Source organism: Manis javanica, chromosome 10, assembly GCF_040802235.1.
Source record: "Manis javanica isolate MJ-LG chromosome 10, MJ_LKY, whole genome shotgun sequence".
NCBI lineage: Eukaryota > Metazoa > Chordata > Mammalia > Pholidota > Manidae > Manis > Manis javanica.
The window spans coordinates 72,945,290-72,968,984 of record NC_133165.1 but is presented as its reverse complement, the minus strand read 5'-3'; the positions used below and the strand labels follow the sequence as shown (position 1 = coordinate 72,968,984).

At 38.0% G+C, this 23,695-nt stretch overlaps 1 protein-coding gene across 2 annotated transcripts in view; it reads right to left on the bottom strand.

Annotated features, from left to right (window-relative positions):
• The window catches only part of KITLG (KIT ligand), an 86,413-nt gene that overhangs the window by 41,546 nt on the left and 21,172 nt on the right, over positions 1 to 23,695 (bottom strand). For both annotated transcript variants that reach the window (XM_017659037.3, XM_017659036.3), the window contains exon 2: positions 10,575 to 10,688. In XM_017659037.3, coding sequence (XP_017514526.1) covers positions 10,575 to 10,688 — 114 coding nt within the window. The remainder of the gene's footprint in view (positions 1 to 10,574; positions 10,689 to 23,695) is intronic.

Here is a 23,695-nt window from a genome sequence, read left to right as displayed (position 1 = left end):
AGAACGTGTTAGAAATGCAAATTCTCAGGCCACACCAGACCCACCAAAATCATACTTAACAAGGTTTCTAGGTGATTTCTATGCATGCTCAAGTTTGAGAACTACTGTTCTGTGTTCATCCTAGAAAAGTGGCAGTGAAACTTCAAAACAGCAATGCTATTTAGGAGATGCAAATGCTTTCTAACTTTTTAATGTTTTTAAATTATTTGGAAAGATTCATTTCTGTGACATAACTTAATCCACTCACTCAGGGTTGAACGTTTAAGATACCTCAAATATTTAGCCAGCTTCTTTTAAAGGCTTTCAAAAAAAAAATTAATATGTTTCCATCAGTCCTTTCAGCATTGGTTGAACAAGCGCCTGATTTGGACCCAGGGAATTTGGAACAAATCTAAACTCTGTTCTTTGGTTTCTCTAATCCATAAAATGGAGATAAAAATGCCCATGTCAAACAGCCAATTTACAAATTGAGATGAGTGTGACAAACACATCATAAACACTCAATCCATGTTCTTTATTGAGAACTTCATTGGCTTCTCAGAACTGTAACTGAGAAGTATAACTGACTTCTGAGGCACATGTCCTGGTAAGTTGCAGAGTTCTAGGTTCTCTTTTTCCTTTCCTACATACAGCACTGGCTCTGTCATCCACCCTCTAGCACTGTTAAATTTTCCAGCTGAATAATATAGCCAACAGCTGACTTAGTCCACTGGGTTTTAAAACAATATACAATGTGAAAAAGTGGTTTTGCACTATTATATCTTCAACGGGTCTATGTTGCTTTGGCAGACATATTTTTTCCCCCTTCATACTGTCTCTAAAAACTTCAACTGTTCCCCATAGTAAGCTGGGATTGCATACATATGGACTAGATCATCTCTGACATGTCTGCCATAACACAATCCGTAAGTTTCTTCATGTTAATATCAACAGCTTCTAGAAATCAGAGGGGAACTATGGAAATAACTTGTCAAATTTTCCTGACTACCATTTTACCTCCTGTGGTACAACCTCATACTCATCTCAGCCTCAAGCCTAACATTTAGCAAATATTTACTATATGCCAGGCACTGTGCTCATTAATGGGCTGATCCTGCCAGTCCTCGGATCCCTGTGGCAAATTTTCTCTATCTAACAGATGAAGAACAGGAGGGTCAAAGAGGCCAAGTAACTAGGGTCACACAGCTACATATTACATCTGGATTAGAACTTAGGTTTCTGACAGCACAGCTTCCCTTGACTCTTAGCTCTACTACACAGTAGGTGACTCTTAGCTCACCTACTCTCTGCACACCTGTCCAGGGTATTTTCCTCTCGTGAAGCTCCCCATGATCCTTCCTCATGCCTTCCCCAATGAAATGCTAGAATCCTCACTGCTTATTGAAAACACATCTGGGCTGCTACAGATGGTGGTGTTTTTTATTTTTAATTTAGGAGTTACTCTCTTACTCATTATACTTTCTCCCTCTCGATCAAATTTCCCACCACGCTTCCAAAATTTGTCTTTGGATCTTCACCCCTATCCCTGAAAATCAAAATGACCTAATAATTTTATGTTAGGCCTGGGGGAAGATCAATCACGTAAATGTTATAAACCAGCCACGTAAATTAAAGCCATTCCAAGATGGAGAAATGTGTCAAGAAGTAACAGAGGTTCTGATGCAAGCTGCTTGACAAGCTAGCGCCTATCTAAGCATAATTTATGTTATCAAAAATAAAGAGGTGGTCAAATTATTAATCAGAAAACTTACACACTTAAAAAGGAAAGAAAATGTAAGGGGGATACTGGCCAATAATTATGTCAATAACTTGTATATAAAAATTGATTCAAAGAAGTCAAAGAAATAAGAAGTTCTCCGGCCAGCAAATTGAAATTTCCACACCTTGCTACTTGTAGGGTGCATACTAATTTATACTTTTTAATTGATTTACTGATACTTAATTTCTGATGTGACTAAAAAGCAATACTATTTTTTTTAAATGCTTCGCAATTTATAACAAGCTTTCCTATACAGTTTCTATCACAATTCCATGATACATATATTATTAAGCCTAATTACAGATGAAGACCTGGAGCTAATAGAGGTTAACTGGTATCTCAAGGCCACAGGCATGAGGAATTCCTGGTAGAGGTGGAATGCAAACCCTGGCTCTGTGTTCTGGGCTCAGCGCAGTTATCTATAGAGTAGCCTCCCTTTTGTGATTTTCTTAGCTTGCATAGGTTCCTTTCTAATTCCATTTGGAAGAGAACTTTGGTAGTCAAGTTGTAGATTTTTATGGTCGATAGATGACTTCTGTTCTTCCAAGCATTTAAAATATGCTGAATAGCACTCATAGAGCACAGATACCCTTATGATCAGCTTCTCTTATGTATATTGATCATTAGGGAAACTGTTAGACTAGAGGAAGCGCTTAGCCAAGGAACTTGGAAGTTGTTCCTTTGAAATAGTCAGTTGGATGTAGAAGTCACAGCACAGATTTTGGGGGGACAACACACTGTCCAGGTTGGTTCCAAGCCCTTCCATATGCTAACTCAGAGATCTTGGCCAAGTCACTTAATCTACTTTACCCTCAATTTCAGCATTAAGTATGGAGTGTGAATGAGTAGGAGTTTTTATTAGTTGCAAGGGAGTGGGATACTCTAGATAGAGGAAGTATCATATGCAAAGACAGGAAAACATAAAGTGTGTTTGGGAGACCATGCATGGATAAATCAGGATCCAGCAGATAAGAGAGAGGGGATATACCAGGAAAACCGTCAGAGAGAGACCTGAATGGTGGGCTAAGGAAGGCAGTAAAGTTAGCGGGTCTAGCTCTGCCACCAGAACCCTATAGCGAGTCACTTCTGCCTTAGGCACATTGCTTCCTCTCTGTGGAACTTCAGTTCTTTGTTGGTAAAATGAAGAGGGTGAACTAGATAATTACTAAAAACTTAGTCAAATTTAAGTTTCTCATGTAAGCAGTGGTGCTACACTGAATGTGTTTGAGCAGGGAAGGAATAAGATAGTAAATTTAAGATTATTATTTTATTTTTGAGAGGGCATCTCATATTTATTGATCAAATGGTTGTTAACAACAATAAAATTCTGTATAGGGGGGTCAATGCTCAATGCACAATCATTAATCCATCTCAAGCCTAATTCTCGTCAGTCTCCAATCTTCTGAAGCATAACGAACAAGTTCTTACATGGTGAATGAATTCTTACATAGTGAATAAATTCTTACATGGTGAACAGTACAAGGGCATTCATCACAGAAACTTTTGGTTTTGATCACGCATTATGAACTATAAACATTCAGATCAAATATGAATATTCGTTTGATTTTTATACTTGATTTATATGTGGATCCCACATTTCTCCCTTTATTATTATTATTATTTTTATTTTTAATAAAATGCTGAAGTGGTAGGTAGATGCAAGATAAAGGTAGAAAACATAGTTTAGTGCTGTAAGAGGGCAAATGTAGATGATCAGGTGTGTGCCTATGGACTAAGTATTAATCCAAGCTAGACAAGGGCAGCAAAACATCCACGGATGCAGAAGATTTCTCTCAAAACAGTGGGGGTGAGGTTCTGAGCCTCACCTCTGTTGATCCCCAATTTCTCACCTGATGGCCCCCCTGTGACTGTGCCTGTCTTAGGTTGTTCCTCCCTTGAGGAATCTTACCCGTCTCTGGCTAACCAGTCATTAAGAAGATTATTTTTTAAGGATGGACAGGAGCAAAGAGAATAGATGGCAAATATCTGAGAAGACCGCTAGGGAAGAGCTGAACGTGCTTTCAATATTTATACAGAGACTGGAAACTGAAAAAGCAGAAACATGGTTTAGATTTCACGGAAATATCCTGTTGGTGGGTTCAATGAATAGGTAACAAAGACTACAGATTCTGAAAACACATTTATTCTAGTAAATTAAGTTCAGGGCTAAAAATTAAAATAAAACTTAATTGATGGAAAACTTTACCAAAGGTCAAATTATTCTGGCAAGATTTATTGATGACAAGGATATCAATACTATGCCAGATTGTAAAACAGATAAAGCTGTAAAAAGAAGTAACTCTGTGATGACCTCACTCTACTAGACAGGCTACATTTGCTATCACTTTGGACATCTTAAGGATTGTCCATACTCAGTGACATTGGAAAGAGAAAAAAAAATGTGTAAGGGCACAACATGCGGAAATGCTGGAAACTCAGCCAAGAAAAAGTCTTTGCAAGCCAAACAGGCCCTGGCTGAATACCATACCCTGCAGGTATTTGGACTTGGAAGAAAAACAAAGTCAGAACACTTAACTCCCTTCTCTAGGTCACTCATCTAAAATCTTTGGATCTCATGATGTGAATGTCATTTGAAGTCCCCTAATCTCAAGAAATCTGTGGCTTCTTAGACATCCCAGTGAGACACTTCCTTGACTCAGTTGTTTCTCCCAAGTTCAAAGTACCAGTCAAAAGCAGCAGGAGCTCATTATTCCTTTGACAGTGTACATAAAATGTTGTGCATATATGAACCTTCTTATGGAAAGAGTCCACAGCTTTCAGTCTCATCAGACCCAGGGAAGTTTAAGAATCACTGCTGTAGAGGAAAAATTATCTCCATTGTATTTAAATATCCCAGTTCACTCAGTTACAGCAGCTTGGTATGTGATGTGGGTTGTTCAGTCTTCAGAATTATCACTGGAGAAAGGTTTCTGCTTTTATTATTCCTTGTAAATCATCTCCTGTTTATATTGACCAATCATCTAACTTGCCAGTCCAATTACCTTTTTTTTAGTATTTGTTGTTTTTTTCTTTAATGATAATTAGTGATTTATAAAAAAAGATAACAATGTCACAAGACTTCTCTCATCTCTTCTCAGTGACGAATGCCTAAATGAAGTTAGATGACCTTGTCTCCTCTCAAAAAGGATGAAGAAATGAAAAACATCCTTTGGTCTACTTCACAGACACACCTTAAGATGATGACCCAATTCAGCAGTACTGATCGAAATTTCTACAATAAGATCACTTCCTAATCATAAGATAAGGTCACTACCACCTAGGAAATAAAGTTCAAGGTTTCAGTGATAATCCTTCAACTGCAGTTGACATTATATATCTTAAATCAAGACAATCATAACTTATGAACTGGGTTCTTGTGCTCCAGAGGTAGGCAGTTGTGGGTTTAAACCTCTACTCAGCTCCCTATTTCCAGATAAAAGTGCTCAAGTTACTTACCTTTACTAGTCCTCAGCTTCCTAACCAATAAACTGGGGGTAAAAATAATAACCTCCAAGGGTCATGATAATTAAGGAGTGAATTCATGCAAAGTGCTTTGGGTGCTCACATAATAACTACTACTACAAAGAGCAGGGGAGTAGTACCCAAGTGTTTTATTCTATAAAGGAAAAATAATTTTTCTTCATGATAAGACTGACACTCTTGGAATATAGTAGGCCATCTAGTTGTTAATTTTCACAACTATTATTTCTAATACACTTCTGTCCTTTGAATACTAAAAGTTCTAAGTTTAGCTTTAAATAGAGACATTTCTACTGACCACAGGAGCAGAAATCAAATGCTAAATATTGTAAACTATTAAAAATAAACTTTAAAAACCTATTGAGGAATCAAACCATTTGTTTCTTCAATGGTCAAACAGAACTACATGAAATCTCAGCTTTTAAAGAGAAGGTATGCTTAGAAAAGCTCAGAATTCATCTAGAAATGGGAAGACTTGGAGACTCCAACCCTCTGTGTTAATGCAATGGTAATTCTGTATGAAGAACACTGTATTTGAAGAATAAAAATCAGAATTATTCAAAATTGTCCATTCAAGATGTGAAATTTGTTAATCTGAATATATATTTATACTCTCTCATTATGGTAAACTTCTAAAGTCACATATTAATATAACCTATTTAAAATAAGTGGCTACTGAAAGGCCAGGAAAACCATTAATTTCTCAGTTTTCATTCTATTCTACTGATTTGCAGACTGACCTTGAAAAAGGAGAGTAATTTCACCTTCACAAATGGGAGTGGGGCAGCAACCTACCTTAAACGTTTTGAGGAAGACAAATAATTACTCAACAGATATTTAAAGAAAAAGAGATTTTTAAAAAAACAACAAAGTTGCATTTAACCCTATTCCCCCAGATGCAGGAAAAACATCATCACAAATGAAAGGAACAGTAGGAAGAACAAGAAGGGAAATTAATTTGTACTATGTCAGTGTCTGGATTCTTCCTTACATTAACACAACCATTAAAAGCTGCAGCAAACTGTCACATGGATGCAAGTTTTTGAAGTTTGATTCATTCTCTTTCCAGATACTTGACCCTTTCTTTAGGTAGGTCTAAGTTTGCCATTTAAAACAAGTCTTGCAACATTTTTTAGAAACAAAGCAAAATGTTCTGTAAATAGATGAACTGTTATGCTAAGTAAACATGCCAGAAGGATTTCAAGTGAAAACCATGGGGACAGTAGGGGTAGTACAAAGTGTCCAAGAAGAAATTAAAAAAAAAAAAAAAAAAGAAATGACAGTAAGGTCATAAATCATGTGCTTCTGTGTCATGAGAACCATTCCAACCAAGCAAACTTAAGGTCTGTGGGCACAGTATGAGCTGTCACCTAATGTAGAAGTAGATCTAGACAGACTGTAAAGGAAAAATTTCAGTTGAAGAAATTACTGTGGGCACAAGGCAAAAAATACGTCAACCCACCTTCTTACCCTCAAATAAAGTGTATCAAGGTTATGCCTACAAAGCAAATTCCTCTTGCTCTATATAATTCCTTTAGTCAAGGCATTACTGAATTATTAAAAAGTACAACCTGTATCATTGTGGAATAAAAGAATTTCGGAGCTAAATAAAGGCTTCTAAAGTTATCTAATTTAGTAGTTCTTACCTCTCTTGGGATCATAGAATTCTTTGGGAAGAAGATGAAAACTATATATCCTCTTCTCAGAAATGCACATAAACACATAGACACAATTTGGAGTTCCATTTGCAAGGGTTTGAAGTTTATGGATCCTAGATTAAGAACTATTGAGCATGTCTTTGTTCCTCCTTTTCAAAACCAGAAACTGAATCCCAGAGAGCTTCATTCAGGATTTATTATATATACATAGCTAAGTAATATCTGAATTGGTATTCAAGCAATCCAGTATACCTGATTTACTTTGAGATGCTTTGTCCCGCTATTCTTTATAGAGATGTGGTTATATAAATCCATAAAACTCAAGTCACTCATGTTGATGTTTGAATTAGTGACGTTAATGAGTTTTACTCTAAGGATGGGAACACAGCTTCTTTTCAAACATGAAAAATAACGATTGTAAGTATGAAGGCCTAAGCAGTGCAGGCACTTCTATGAAAATATCACCTGAAATGCTAGCCATAAATATTAAGGCTCCTACACCTCATCTACACATGTTGAGATTCAGTATTTCTGTGGTGGGGCCCCAACAGCTGTACTTACTAAGTAAATACCTACGAGATTGTGATTGGATGGTTCTCAAATGATACCCCATAAACGCAGATTTAAAGCAGCAGCTTTCATATATTTTTTTCATCAGTTTGATTTTTTTTTAGAAGCCAGATACATATTTGGAAACCCAGACATATATTTGGAACCTCAGACACATAAGTAAAAGCAGAGTGGCTGGGTGAGCTCTAGGAGTGAGTCTGAAAACCACTGTTCTAGAAGACATCACACTGGTAATGGGACCAGGAACTGGGCTTCACCATCCTCAGGTCTCAGTTTCCTTAATTATAAAATAGTTTTCCCAGATTGTCTCTAGATTCCCTTCCAGCTCTGGTATCCTATGATCCCCCAAACTACACTACTACCACTACCTAATATTTAGCAGGCACTTCCTGTGTTCCTAGCACTGTTTTATTAATTTATTTAATCCTTACAATCACTCTCTGAGGTTACTTATTGTCAGTACTGAAGAGGAAACTGAGGTGATGTGACAATAACTTTGGTAAAACGATTCATATACAGATTCTCTTACTTAATCTATGCCCCCAAATATGAAGTAGGACCTGAGACTCAAAAGGACAGTTACATTCCAAGGTCAAAAAGCTGGGACTTGACTCAGGTTTGCCCCATTCCAAAATCCATTCTCCTAACCAGTACATCAGCACAGGTTGAGTCCTATGTTATAACCGTAAAAACTTTTAAATGGCAACTTGTATGTTGTAATTGTGGTATTAGTGACTAGTGACATGCATTTATATTTTTATAGAGATGGTTTATCTCCCAAACTGGACTATTAACACATTGAGATCAGGGATTACTTCTCCATTTCCTAGTCGAAGACACACAGCATACAGGCTGTGAATTATGTAGATCTTTAATTAGAAATGATTTTCTGAGTCCTATTTTTTGTTAACTTGATTTTTTGCAGTAACCCAAAGTAAACATACTAATTTCACTAGATGAACTCTTGAGCTTAAAAATTTTCCCCAAGTCAGTTGCTGAAAGAGGAAAAAACCTTGTTTTCTTCACATCTGTCTTAGGGTGAGGAATTATATTTTAGTGTCAATATTAATAAGTATCCCCTTTTTCGTTACTGTTTCCTGTCATGTTTCATTGTATCACCTGACAAGTAACAGAGTGCAAATAAGCAGATGGTTAAAGACAAGAATAGAAAATCTTGGAAGGTGCTTTTAATATCTACCTACGCCACTTGAAAATACTGGCTTGACATTTTCACAGAAAGTGGTGCTCATTCAGTGGTATTCTTCAAACACTTAGCAAATGCTACCTACAAGTAATTTTTCTTAAATACCATGTTAAACTTGGCAAATATACCATCATCTTTCAATTATGATTCCTTGTCCATATACTTGAAATTTGCTCCCTAGGACCACTGCAGATCACCGGGCTCATTACAGCTCTGCAGTTTTACTAGCAGCCCCATGAGAGCTGTAATTTCCCAGATATTACCTTCTTTATGAATATTTTTGAGACTCATATTAATTTGACATCCATATAAATCTGTAACACAGATAAAACTAGTCATAAAAGAATTGAGATTAAATGAGAGTCAAGACACTCTGGTCTCTAAACTTTGACCAAATATACCATCTACAGCAGAAGTACTTAACTCTCCTTTCAGAAATTTCAAAAACTGTAGGTGCCTGGAGCACTTCCTCAGACCTAGTGTATCAGTCTCTTGGACTGGGGCCCAGGCACCTGCAATTTTAATAAACACCACACATGATCACAATGCTCACCACAGTGAAGCACATCGTTTCTTCATTCACTGGACAAACGTTTAATGACGACCTTCTACTGGTACAAAATTTAGAACATAATAGTGCATTTTCCTTTTTAGTATAGTTTCTTGGGTCACAAACTAACAAGCAACTTGGGGAAAAGAACCAGGATAAGTTTCTTTTTTTAATACTTCCCCCTCAACCGCAACACAACCCTATACCCAGTACTGAGCCAGGCACAAGACAGTAGGCAAGTGTCGCACTGTTTTGGCTACCAGACCAGGCTGACACATCTTCAGGTCTTGCATCAGGGAATACTTTTAAACCCGGAACCACTTGGGTGTCTTCCTAAGGAATCTGCATGAACAGTGTGTGTGTGTTCTTCTTCTGCACTGAGGCTAAACTAGCAAGACTCTGACCCTACCATTCTACTTCTCTTTTGAAGGCTGGCTATAACCCGCCAAAAAAATTATGAACAGGGGAATGCGTATCAAGAGTAGGGAAGATATGTATCTCAACAAATAAACTTTTCTTTTTTTTCTTCATATTACAACCCTCACTTTCCTATTCTGGTATCACCTCTGTTCTCTAGCCAATAGTCAGATAACTGAATGGCACTTGGCTATTTTGAACCAGGAACTTGCAAAACTGCTTCTCAAATTTTGTCAATCTACAAACACATGCTGTAGCCCAAATGAGCAAGTAAAATCTCCCCTAGAGCATGAGAGCTTGGAAGAGTACTTTCCAGATATTTTCTCTCTCCCTGGAGTATGCATTGAAGAGAAGCATGGCATAAAGCTGGCAGTGACCAACGGGCACCAGGGTAAAATGGCTTTTGCTGGGGGGAAAGGTCCAGTGTGGCAAATGTGGGAGATGAATCTGTTCAACATTTGGACAGCAAATCACTCCCATTATGTTCACCAGTGGAACAAATACACACCCGCAGAGGGCAGGTCTTCATGTTGTTTGGAAGGGGAGAAGGGCCATCTCAGATCTCCTTTGGTTAGACTTATTACAGAAAGATAGAAAGTCATGTATAGGGGAAATAAGACACCCTGAGGAACCCACTACAGATATAGTAGGGAACAAGCTGGTGCTGGCACATGAGCACACAGAGAATCTCCAGTGCCCTTTATGGCCTGTGACAGAGATGAAAAGACCAGCAAAGAAACAGAGTCACTGCAGTTGTGTTCAGTGAGCCAGTTTTGTCCCCAGATTTCCCAAGACCTGAAATATGTCCTTACATGCTCTCTGTAAGCCCATAAATATAATTCAACGATTTCTTTCCTTGTCTTAGAACTAATAAGGGGCAGGAAAACAACTGGCCAAGAGAAAGAGTAACAGCTCTTGAAAGCAGTCCTGACTTACCAATTTAGTAACGTCTTTCACATCATCAGTGACACGGTTCCTGCAGATTCCTTTAGCTTTGACCAGAGGATTCAGTAGGAGGAGTTGAAGATAAATGCAAGTGATAATCCAAGTCTAAATGAAAACAGAAAAATTGCTGGTGACTATCAGCTAAAATCTATAACCACTCAAACCATTAGCATCTTATGTCTTAATGTGGAAAAGGTAATCTACCACATTAAACAAGAAAACACTCCTGGCTTAAATATAATTAAATGCTAAGTATTCAAACTATGCTAACTAAATTTTAAAAAAATTCTCAATTAAAATGTGGTTTGGATTTTTCATTTCAATGACATTATTGTTAACTTTTATCAACAGTTTTCTATAACCAATTTCCTAATGACAATTCGGAATGATCTTGTGGTAACACGTAAAGGATTTATTACTTAAGGTGTTTTCTAAAAACTAGGGAATGCAAAACATTCATACCTTAAGGCATCAAAAGAAACTTTCTCTACTTTAAATGTAGACTGCTTGGCAAGTAACAACATATCCTAAACAGTGCTTTAATCCAAGAACCTACAATAGTACACCAAGTTAAAGTGAGGACAGGAGAGAGAATTCTAGATCTAGAATAGAATTTTACTTAACTTCTGAGACATCAGAAGAACTGTTCTTTTGAATCACAAGCTTTTTAGGTGTTTAATAAGGAAAAATATTTCCCTAGTTAATAGAAAGATATCTGGGAACCCTAGCAAGAAATCATCATACACACACCTGTATTCCTGCACAACTCCTTGAAAAAATAACACTTTCAACATGTATTATAGTCACTTTTATGCATGGCTTATTTTTTCTTATTACACTGCATTTAAGGCTTTTAAGAAATTGAGCACCTGATTTTTTTCCAGTATCTTCCAAACACATAACACAGCACGTTGCATATAAAAAGCTCTTAATAATAAATATTTGCTGGACAAATCAGTGACCAAAGTAGAAGCAGTCCAATGCTTCAACCCATTACCAATTTATTGAGCAAGTATTATGAGATGGGGCTGTGCCAGTCACTAGAGGAACAAGGTTGATGAAAGTGCCCTTGAAAATCAGAGGCAGGTAAATAAATAACACCTGCATTCTGTGATAAATGTTTTGGGAACACAAAGGAGGAAGCAATTAATCAGCTAACCTTTGGGGAGAACCAATGGCAAGACGAAAGTGTCAAGAAAAGCCAGAGAAGAAATATGTGACTGCCTGGATTTTGGGGGACAAGGAGGAATTTGTAAGAGTTGACAAAGAAGGGTAGAGAATTCCAGGAAAAATAAACAGCCTGAGCAAAGTCATGGAATTGTGAAGGTATTTTAAAATGTGAGAGTTCTTTTCTGTGTTAACATTCATCTATGGTATCTGAAAATTACACAAAAGCCCATGTGTACATGGCTAAAAATCTTTTCTATTTTTGTAGCTAAGTATGTATTAAAGGGAACTGGATTATGCTGACAAGTGTATATATGTGTCAAAATTCAACAAGCTGCATACTAAGATTTGTGCATTTTATTGTATGTTCCTCAATACAAATTTTTTTTTGAAAAAAGCAAAAATGATTCACAGTGGGATTTTAAAATTTTTAAAAAGGAAGTGGATTATTATTTTCAAGTAGTATCTGCAAAATGATTAGATACTATACTGGACCAAGTGATATTATCATTCATTATAATTTCTAAGATTACATATATAATAATGGCTTACAAACAAAATTAAAAGCCTTTTATTGTTTTACCATTGTGATCTATTTAGCAGTAATCCTACTTAATTTTGGTTAAGGCTACTCTGAGCACTGTAAGATCACAGTCCATCATACCATCACCCTTGGACCAAGATGAAGACTAAATTGTGTAATCGATTTGTTTGGGGGATTCTTCTATTTAGGCAATCTCAACATATAAAATCTCCTCTAGTAAATTAGTCTTCCTTCAAGTATATAAATTAAACTCAAGTTTTCTTTATATTCTCATTACTAAGACCTAACCTCCCCCACCTTGAAGTATATTTCTCAAAGACCCTCTGTAGTTATGTATTTTGAATCCTCCCTAAGGATCTCTGTAAATGGCCAATCTTACTAAAAAGTACATTGATATTCCAGGGTCTAAGAAATACAAAGGCATAAATTCTGTTCTCTTTACCATGTCTTATAACTGGTACTGAGAAACACGAACACATTTGTTCACTCACTCATTCATTCAGTAAATATTTATTGAGGATTTAGTGTGCTAGGCATTTTTTCTAGATGCTTGGAATATATTTGGGGAAAAAAAGGCAAAAAAATTCCTGTCCTCAGGAGGCTTGTCCTCACTAGAAGGCAGACCATAACCAATAAACAATAAGTAATGAGATTATAGAGTACACCAAAAAGTGTTAAGAACAGTGGAAAAGTAAAAACTATCTAGATAAAGGGGTCTGGACTTCAATGCCTCCTCTGCTCTCCCAGAGCGGGGGTCCTGGGTTCAAGCTCACAGCCACGAAGCACTGGAGGCTCCACCCAGCACCAGGTATGCTACTGAGCTTGAGGGAAGGATAGAGGCCACGCAAGAAAAGAGCGTGCACAGCAGCGCAGGAGTCAGATGCCTCCCAGGCAGGCTCCAGTGTCTGCGTATTGCTGCACACTTGGCATGTGCGTGTCAAGGGAAGGCGATGGTGGGAGTGCAGGACCACTTCTTGGGCTTCTGCTTCACTGGTTGAACAGCCCCTTCAGGGCAGGCAGTGAGCTCCCATTCATTCTCCAGCACAGCTACTCACCACCAGTCCCAGTCCCAACAGTTAAGTATGTACAAGTGCTTGTTCTGCTGTCTGGTCACTTCAGCAGGATTGTCTTAGATGAAGGATAAGTGTACTCCTATATATAGCTGGAGTTCTTGTAGGAGGATTATAGAGGGCCAAGACCCCAGATCTAGGGAAAAAGCCCCAGAACTAGCTGGTACCCCTTTCTTTACAGAGATTGTAGTATGTGGGGAACCAGCTTGACTTTTTAGACAGGGTGGTATTTGGTGGTGCCTCATTGAGAGGACAATATTTCATAAAGATTGGATGGAACTAAGGGAGTGAGCCATGTGGACAGAGAGAAAAGCTACTGCAAAGTGCCTAACGTCTATTTAAGGAACAACACTAAACTAGGGGGCGGTAGATTATAATGCTAATGATGTCACAGAAGGAGAATGGAGAAGCCAGATCATGCAGGGTCTTAAATGGAACTCACCACAGGATTTTGAGCAAAGGAGAGGAACATTAAAAAAAAAACTTGTCTGACAGTTTGTTACAAAGCTAAACAAATGATGAACATTATGACCCAGCAATTGCACTTCTTGGAATCTACCCTCAGGAGCTGGAAATTTGTGTCCACACAAAAAACCTGAACACTGATTTTCATAGCAGATAATTCATAATTGCCAAAACCTGGAAGCACCCAAGATGTCCTTCAGTAGGTGAACTGATAAACTGGTACATCCAGACAATGGATTATTATTCAGCACTGAAAAGAAATGAGCTATTAAGCCATTCCAAGACAGGGAGGAAACTTACGTGCATATTATCAAGTAAAAGAAACTAATTTGAAAAGGCTAAAAACAGTATGATTCCAACTACTATGACATTCTGTAAAAAGCCAAACTATGGATGAGTGGAAAGATCAGTGGGTGACAGGGACTGGAGAGGGAGGGAGGAACAGATAGAGCACAGAGAATTTTCAGGGCAGTGAAAATGCTCTGTATGATACTATCATGGTAGATACATGTCATTGTATATTTGTCCAAACTCAGACTGTACACCAAGAGTGAGCCTTCATGTAAGGTACAGACTTCGGGCGATCCTGATGTGTTCCTGCAAGTTCATCAGTAGTAACACATGTACCACTCTGGTGGGGAATGTTTATAATAGGGGAGGCTATGCATGGGTGGGGCAGGACGTATATAGGAAATCTCTGAACCTTCCCCTCAATTTTGCTGTGAATGTAAAGCTGCTCTAAAAAAAAAATGAAAGTCTTTAAAAAAATTACATTGATTGCTGTGATCAGAACAGACTTTAGGTATGACAATAAGTAGGAACAAAGAGACCAGTTAGAATGCTATAAATCCAGGCAAGAAAAGGTTGCAATGCATTGACCAGAAATGGTTAGATTCTTGTCTCCTGCAGGCTGAGCCATTAGGATTTCCTGACAGTTGGAGTGTGATTTGAGAGAAGGAGTCCACGATGATTCAGGCCTGAGCAGCTGGCAGGATGGTGTTGGCGTCAACTGATACGGAGAAGGGAAGGGAAGGTCTGGAGGGCAGATCAGGAGTTTTTTGGGTGTTCTGAGATTATTTGAATCTAGATTAAGGAGGAAGGTTTGGCCTGGATATATATAAATGGAACCTTTGATACATAAATGGAATTTTAACCAAGGGGGAGATGAGGCCATCAAGGGATGAGTACAAATAGAAAAAAGAACAAAGGATGATTTCTATGGTGCTCTGACCTTCAGACGTCTGGAAAAGGATTTAGAGCTCACAAAGGAGCCTAAGAGAGAAGCCAAGTTAAAAAAAGAAAAGTACCTTAAGGAGAAGGATGTCAAACTATGTCAAATACTTGCAGTAGGTCAGGTAAGAAGAGGACTGAGAACTGACAGCTGGACTTAGCAGAATAGAGGCCACTGGTGTGTTAGTAAGAACATTTTCATTGAAGCAGTTATAGGAAAGTGCCAGTCTGGAGTCTTTAAGGGAACATGAGAATAATTAGAATATAGGCAGCTCTTTGAAAGAGTTGTCCTTCAAAGGAGAGCAAATGAATCAATAAATAAGTAATAAAGCAGGGTGGTAGTAGACAAGGAATTGGGTTCAGGGGAAGAATTTTATTTGTAAGATGGAAGAAATACCAGGTTGCCCATATGCCTGTGGGGATATTCCCATAAGAGGATACACCTGCCGTGGGTCAGAAAAGAGGGAGCTGCTGAGCAATGTCCTTGAGAAGGGAAGAAGCGGTGAGATACAGTTTTCAAGCAGAGGCCCTGGCTTTACATAAGAGCATGTCTAGTTCATCGGTACTATCAGGCTGGATGCCTGAATATGTAAGCACAGGTGCTGGTGTTTTCTGAACAATAACGGCTACCATTTTACTGAACACTTAGTGTATGCCAAACATATTGTATATTTTATTTCAAACAAAATTTACATTTTGTATGTCATAATTTTAAAAGACAAAGCATTTGAGATTCAGAGAGATTTGGTGACTTCTAAGTGGTAAAATCAGTATAAAAACCTAGGTCTGTCCAGTTCTGAATCCTGTCCTTTTCACCACACCATATACAGCATCTCCAGAAAGCTGTTAGATCATTGATGAGAGGACTCTGAGAACTCATCTCTAAAACTTTAAATAGTAATTTTTCAAACATCAAGCATGTTACGGCCAAGTTTGTTCCATTTTCCATGCAATACTTGAATATTCTGAATGTTTCAGATTACCATAATATACCTTCTTTTTGAATATACCTTCTTTGGTAGTTTTTTAAAAAATATACTAATACAGATTTTATAGTAACTGCAGAATAATTTCACCAGGGCATCATTGATATTTTTTTGCATCTGCAAAGATATGACTATGCTTACTTTATAGGAATCTATTTGATCAGGGCTAAAATTAAATCTGTTAATACATTCAAATATCCTGACAAACCTATTGCTTGAAACACTTTATTTTAAAGCTTTAGATAAACTCACATTGTAATTTAATTTTATATATACTTTGCTCCTGGTAAGGAACATTTACTTTGCATAAAATTCAACAATTCACTCTGCATAACTAAACATGAGGATGGAGGAGCAATGAAGGTAGAAATATATTAAGAACTCTGCACAGCAGTAGAAATACCTCCTCCATCAGCCTGCTCATGAAAGACTGAAATGCAGAGCTTACTTCTTTATATGGAAAGGGAATTTTTCGGTTTTATTCTATACAGAAATCTTTCTAACACACAGTACACACCCTTCTCTAATTCCCTAAACAATGGATAGAAACATTAAACTTTTTTTGATGATTCATGTTCATCAAATAAAGGGATGTCTAAGTGAAATAAGCCAGACACTGAAAGAAATATCATATGCTCTTATATATATGATCTTGTTAAAAAAATTTAAAAAAAAACCCTCACACTTATAGAACTCCCAGTAACAAAGAGTAGAATGGAATGGAAGTTACGAAAGGGTGGAGGAAAAGGGAAGATATTGATCAAAGGGTTCAACAGGATGAATAAGCTCTGGAGCCCCAATGCACCCCACAGTGGCTACAGTTACTAATACTTCATTGCATACTTGACATGTACTAGACTCTCTCAAGTGTTCTCACCACACACATGTAAAAGGGTAACTGTGTCGTGATATTTGGATTGTGGTCATCATTTCACAATGTATACATATATCAAAACATCACATTTTTATACCTTAAATATACACAATTTTTATTTGTTCATCAACCTCAATAAAGCTCAGCGGGGTTGGGGTAAACAGTTTGAGTAAACATTTGTGACTGCCCTTATCCAAGCTGGTCCAAATTACTGTACTTGTTTGAATGTTTTAAAATTTTTATTTCAGTTTTTGTTCAGTTTATCAGTTTATCTGTTTCTCCCAGACTGGCAGGTCATTATTTACAACATATTTTTACTATTAGAATGCCTATTTCTAGTTTTCTGTGGGCTCCATGGCAAACAGAACACATGGTCCAAGGTGGGTGCTTATGGTAGGCAGAATAATGTTAAAAAGATGGCCCCACCCTAATTCTTGGACCTTGTAAATATATTGCCTTATATGGTAAAATGGACTCTGCAGATGTGATTAAGCTAAGGACCTTGATATCCTGGATTCTCTGGGCCCAATCTAATCATAGGGATCCTTACAAACTGATAACCCTTTCCAGCTCTGATCAGAGAGATACAATGATGGTAGAAGGGTCAGAAAAATGTGATTGATAAAGTCTTGACTTGCCATTGCTGCAATGAAGACGAAGGTAAGGGGCCAGGAGTCAAGAAATGCAGGTAGCTTCTAGAAGCTGAAAAAGGGCGAAGGGAACACTTTCCCCGAGAGCCTTCAGAAGGGAACATAGTTTCGCTGACACCTGGATTTTAGCTTGGCAAGCCCCACTTTGGACTTCTAAATTGCCAAACTGTAAGAAAACAAATTTATTACAAGTCACTAATTTGTGGTAATGTTACAGTAGCAATAGAAAAATAAGTCAGAGCTCAATAAAGATAATTTCTGCAATGAATTAATGAATGAACAGTGTAGTGTTATGACGTTAAAGCTGTTCCTGGTAAGGAAAATACACTGAGCCCATCAGTGTTCTGGGTCTGCAACCCCTGCTTTACACAAAGCAGCTGAGCTTTTCTTCTGTTTTATTTGTTCATGCTTCTGGGTAAGAATTTGTCTGAACAAAGGTTTCCAAGGGCAAGAAAGGAAAAAAGCCATGCTTTTGAACACTGGTGGTGTGATGGCAGAGAAGGGAATGTAGATCCAGAAAACCAGAGCCCCTACCCATGTGAGGTCCTGTTAATCCCTCTAAGGATCTGTTTATCAGTCTCTAAAACGAGAATAAGAATAATTTTTGCCTTACCCACATGATGGAGAACCAAACGAAAACTTTTCGAACTATGTATGTGCAATGTACCTATGTGGCTTATGGGTTTGGATTGTCTAGGGAGCCAGGGAAACAAGTGCTTCGAAACCACTGAATAAACAGAGAGAGGACTTTAGCGAGTCAATTCCATGAACAAAGAGTATGACCTTTAGTAAGTGGGTATTTTGACATTGATTTTGGGTTCAGATGCCTTTTTCAATTTATTTTCTAGTTCCCAACTGTGTTTAGAGTGGCTTCAGTTAATAGACAATTGACTTCCAATTAAGTGAGTTATTCCAATATATCAACAAGGTATTTATCTCTTCTCCCTCCTCCTCTTTAATTTCTGGAAACTCTAATAATGGCCTATGAGTGCCTAAATGTGTGGGTGTGTGGGTGCACCCACACACCCTATTGGAGATAGAAGTGAAGCATAAAGTCCCTGTGTTTGTGACTTCTGCTTTAAAATGTATCTTTTTAGTTTGGGTAATCTTCTCACTGTTTTCTGTAGCGTTCTCTGCTTTTGCTTATGACGTTTTTCTTTGGCTACTTTGTTAGCATCAGCCCAACTTTTCTCTCTAGGTCACGCTCATTGTATGATAACCTCTACTTCCATGATAACCTTTTATTACACAGACACATTAAACTGAGAGTATAGTAGGCAGTTCTAGACGTTTTTATTTAGAGGTGTGCATCAAATGCGGGCCACGCATACTCCCCACAACACACAAAATTCCAATAACCCTTTCATTGCTAAAGGTTGCCTTTAAATTATTTACATGATGAAAAAGGCTATTGAGAAATCTGTATGCACTGTTAGAACTAAGTTGTGCAACAGAAACAGTTCAGAAAGAGGGAAGTAATAGTGACTAAAATTCACACTCAATTTTGAATAACAGGTATAGCAGATGTTTATCTGGGAGCCGTTTTAAGAGTGGCATTTAGTACTTCAAAGATTCTTTAGAGAAGGGAGGAAAGGTTATAGGAAGGTGAGGCTGGAGACCCTCAAGGCAAAAGTCTTACCTAAATCTCATTTTTGTTGAAAACCAATCTCAGCAGACTCTGGTGTCCTATTCACCCAATCACCAATGCTTCCTGAACATCAGAACCTTCCTTACACTAAAAAGCCACATGCTCAGAAAAGGAATGATGAGGTCTCCCTAAAGCAAATTATTTACTTGATCAGAACATGTTATAACACAAATCACTTTGTAGACTTCTTTCCTTTAGCACAAATTAACATGTTCCCAACATCATCAGGGAAACATACGCTGTTCGAGAAACCAGGAGATTCCAATCATCTAAACTTGGGGAAAGAAGAAACCCAAACTTTTCTATGAATGTGAGAAGGGATTTTAAAATATTCAATGCTAGGGTCCATAGTAGAGACTTCTCAAAGTCAAAAAGGAAATGGAGTGTTGGTGTAGCTCGGTTTTCTTTTTTTTTTTCATTAACAGACCTACAAAATGGTATTAGGACTGCCCTGAACAAAACAGCAGCTGCTGCCAAAAACAACATTGATCTTCTCTTTAATCTTGAATGCCAGCTAGCAAAGCAGGCAGTTCCCTTGTAGCCCAAATGTGCTTTGGAACAGAGCCAACTGGCTCAGCTATCCGGAGTCAAGAAAGCAAGTTACCAAGATACAGGTATAGAGACTGGTCCTGAGTTTGGGTCTTCTGAGGTCAGATGAACCATAGCCTTCATAATCTTGTATTAAACCAACAATAGATTGTTGTTGGGTGAGTATTTAATTCTATATGGCTTCTTACTTCAGATTTTTTCTTAAAATATTTACCATTAAACATTATAGAGAAATTACCTAATCACCCTCCGTGGACTCAAATTCTTCTATAGTGATTGTCCAGCAATCTCAAAGGAGCAAAGGAATTACTTGGCAGATTTGTTTTTTAAATTGTACTGCTATCAGGAAAGGCATTAACAGGATAGTTAAGTAAAACTCAAACCAGCCTGAAGTCCAACTTAGTGCACAAAAGTCTGTGAAGATACTCTTCCTCCTCTTTCCATATAGAACTTTTTTTGAAGAAGTGAAATAAAAGTATTAAGAAATATGTATGACCACTAAAATATGTGACGAATATGCTCTTATAACAAAAGCTGAACATCCAGGATGGCATGTCTAATATAAAAAGGCAGACAATGGCTTTGATGTAAAAGGAGATCTTAAGGATTTCAAGGTATGTAATCTATGGGGGGAAAAATGGGAAAATCACCCTAAGTTAGTCAGTCCTTACTCTAAATATAAATGCTACTTAAAGTGGAAGACTCATATACTGACTCCTACTATGGGGCACACATTAGAAGAGAGTTCTCAGATATTTCATATAACCTTCCCATCAGCCAGTAGTTACAATTACTCATTTTGCAGGTGAGTAAAACACAATTTAATGAGATTAAATAACTTATGACCACTGTGCTAGGAAATCCCTGAGCTTTGGGTTTAGACTAAGACTTATACTATACAGGGAAGAAAAATAGTGGACCAGTCAGATACTAAAACTGATCTAATTCATATTTAATGAACTATTCAATTATATTTATAATGCTGATGCTGTGGACAGCATATAGGTCCCTTTTACTGAATCGGTTTCTAGTTGAAATCACAATGTCAAGTTTTTACTAGGCTGGGTAAATAGGTAGCTCAGGTGAACCAAGTTACACTTCACTGTAGCTTAAAAAAATTACATAGCTGGGAGGGAAGAAACCCCAAAAATGAAGTTATAAGTTGTTCTTTCTGATAAAAACAAAATTGAGTGCTTTCAGACTTCTAAGAAAAGCTACTTATTCATTCAACAAATATGTTTGGAGTACATAAGTACATAAGATAAAGAAATAAAAGATATGAGATATGGTCTTTGGCTTCTGGAAGATCAATCTACTAGGACCACACAAGGTGATAGACCCACTTAAAGGCAAACGGGAGGGGAGGGACAAACTTCACTTAGGGGACAAGGGAGGGTGGCAACTTAAGGAGGGAATCAGAAATAGCTCCTGGGAGGAGGTGACACCTTCTTTAATGGTAAGCAGGAAGCAGCCAGACTGAAGGGAGCTGGGGTGAAGATGATTCCTGACAGAGAAAGCAGCAGGTGCCCACAGAAGTGAGGGAATAAGGCATTTTCCTAAAACTTCATATTTATGATAGCATTGGAAAATGAGTTAAGGAATAAGCAATAATAGTTGAGGCTAGAGAAATATGCAGAAGTCCTCTCAGTTTTACTAAATGGTTTGGATTTTATTTTAAAGGCACTGGGGAACTCCTGAAGGACTTTAAGCAGGGGAGTAGTAAGATCTGATTTACTTTTGAAAGATTTATCAGGCATCAGAAAGATGGAGCAATAAGCAGGTATCCAAAGTCACCTTACGAGGGCCTCAGATAGGGCTGTGGGAATGGAGAGAAATGGACAAGTTCAAGGACATGGAAGCAGAATGGAAGGACTAAGGTGACTGACATAAAGTAAGGGTGGGAAAAGGGAGAGGAGTCACAGTGACTTCCAGGTTCCAGTTTGGGTAAGTGGGTAAAAAAATGGTGCTATTCACTAAGCCAGTATGTACAAGAAGTAGCAGTGGAAGCCTGGAAGTCATCACCAACACCCCAGAGTCAATGCCAACATCTCCACCATATAAGGAGGAGAAAGAGGGAATGAGAGGCCAAAATCATGAAAAGGAAATACGTTGATTGATGTTACGTGGCCAGTGGAAAAAGCAAAGGACCAAAAGGAGAGTATTATCAATATAACAAACACTAAAAGATGCCAACCCGCTGGCTGCTGAAGAGCACCTGGTGGAGGTGACCTTGATGAGGACAGTTTACATGGAGTCAGACCAGAGTGGATGGACTACAGGGGTAAACGAGTATGGGGCATTTCAGGAGCACAGCAGAACAGCTTGCCTATGAAAGGAAGATGAGAGTCGGTAACAGCTGGAAAGGTTAGAAAGTTAACCTCAGTCTTAGCAGAAGGGAAGACAGTTCTGAAAGAGTGGGGCTGAACTAAGCCTTCCTCTTTCTTATGTGGTCTACGCAGGGGCAACAACTCACCTGTGGTTAATGAGAGCAAGGGGCGCTCAGAGGTTTGTCTGCTGTGTGAGAATCCCTCAGGCTAAAATCTAGGACCTACGTTTTGCTGTTATTATTTTTATTAGGACACATGGTAGCATAAACTTTTGCACCTGCAATGGAGATTATTTCATTAGAACCAACGGTAAGGTATAGGCCATCAGCTGTTCATAAATATGGTTCTTTAGCAGTTAGATAAAAGCAGAGGGAAATAATCCTCCCATACAGATAATCCATTGTATTTAGGGAGATGCTAGTCAATGACTAATCAGTTTTGTGAGGATGATATGTAACAAACAGAACTAGTCTAGAAAGCTGGTAGGAGCTAGTTCAATGTTGAATCTAGATTTACATATCTGTTGTCAGTTCTTTTTGCTACAAGTATATATTTTCAAAGAAGTAAGAGAGACACCAGTTATAGGAACACGGCAAAATAAATTCACAAGGGCTCTGAAATCCACATACCCATCTTCAGCACTCCCCATGCTTCTCTGTGGATGGTTTTGTTCACTATTATGTCAAGTGGTTGCTCTTAGAATTGAACCACCATGATATGCAACCTGGGGAAGGAGCTTTCCAAAAACAGCTACAAAAACCTAAAATGTATACGCTCAGAACTATGTGATTTGCTTCCAGAAGTGTGATTGCATGTACATCAAAAGCTCTGCAATTCTTCCTTCAATATCTGTAAAATCTTTTGAACTCCAAACAATTGAGAGATGGAAAATGAGTGAAAGGCTAGTGTTGCTGCCCAAACCCATGCACTGAACTTGGGACTGAATGCCTGAACTTTCCAAAACTGCCTGTGGTTTTTTTCCCCTATGATTGTAATTAAATGTGCTGAGATGTCTGATCAGATCAGCTATTGAGAGCCTGACAAGTTTGGTCTCACAGGGCCTTTTAATTTCTGAGAAAACTTAATCTGAGGAAGCAGCTTAGGAATCCTCCGGAGTATTTTTCCCACCTGGGATTTTTTACTATTTTAAAATAATAATCATTATACTCTGCTTTAACTGCTTCCAAATGACATCAAAACTAGTGGTTTTAAAGGCACAAGCTCAAGAACACTCACAATCTTGATCATTTTCTTCATCTCATCAGATGACAAACCTGGTTTGCAAAGGTCACTGCACAAGCATTTCTGAGTGTGCAATGTGAGCTGAAAATCTGCTGAAATGTTCACCCTTTCACTGAAGGAGTTCCAGCTGAGACAAGGGGAGTTGGCAGTCTTACTGTTTAGAGGCAAGTGTAATCATCTGGGATGCTCACCAAGAATGCAGATTCTTAGGCACCATACAGAATCCAAACTTCTGGGAATGTCGATCAGAAATGTATACTTTTAAAAAGCTCTCCTTATGATTCTTAGGTACTCTCTGAAGTCTGAGATTTACTATTTTCTAGTTCAAGGGGGAAAAACAAAAATGTCTAAAAAGGTATA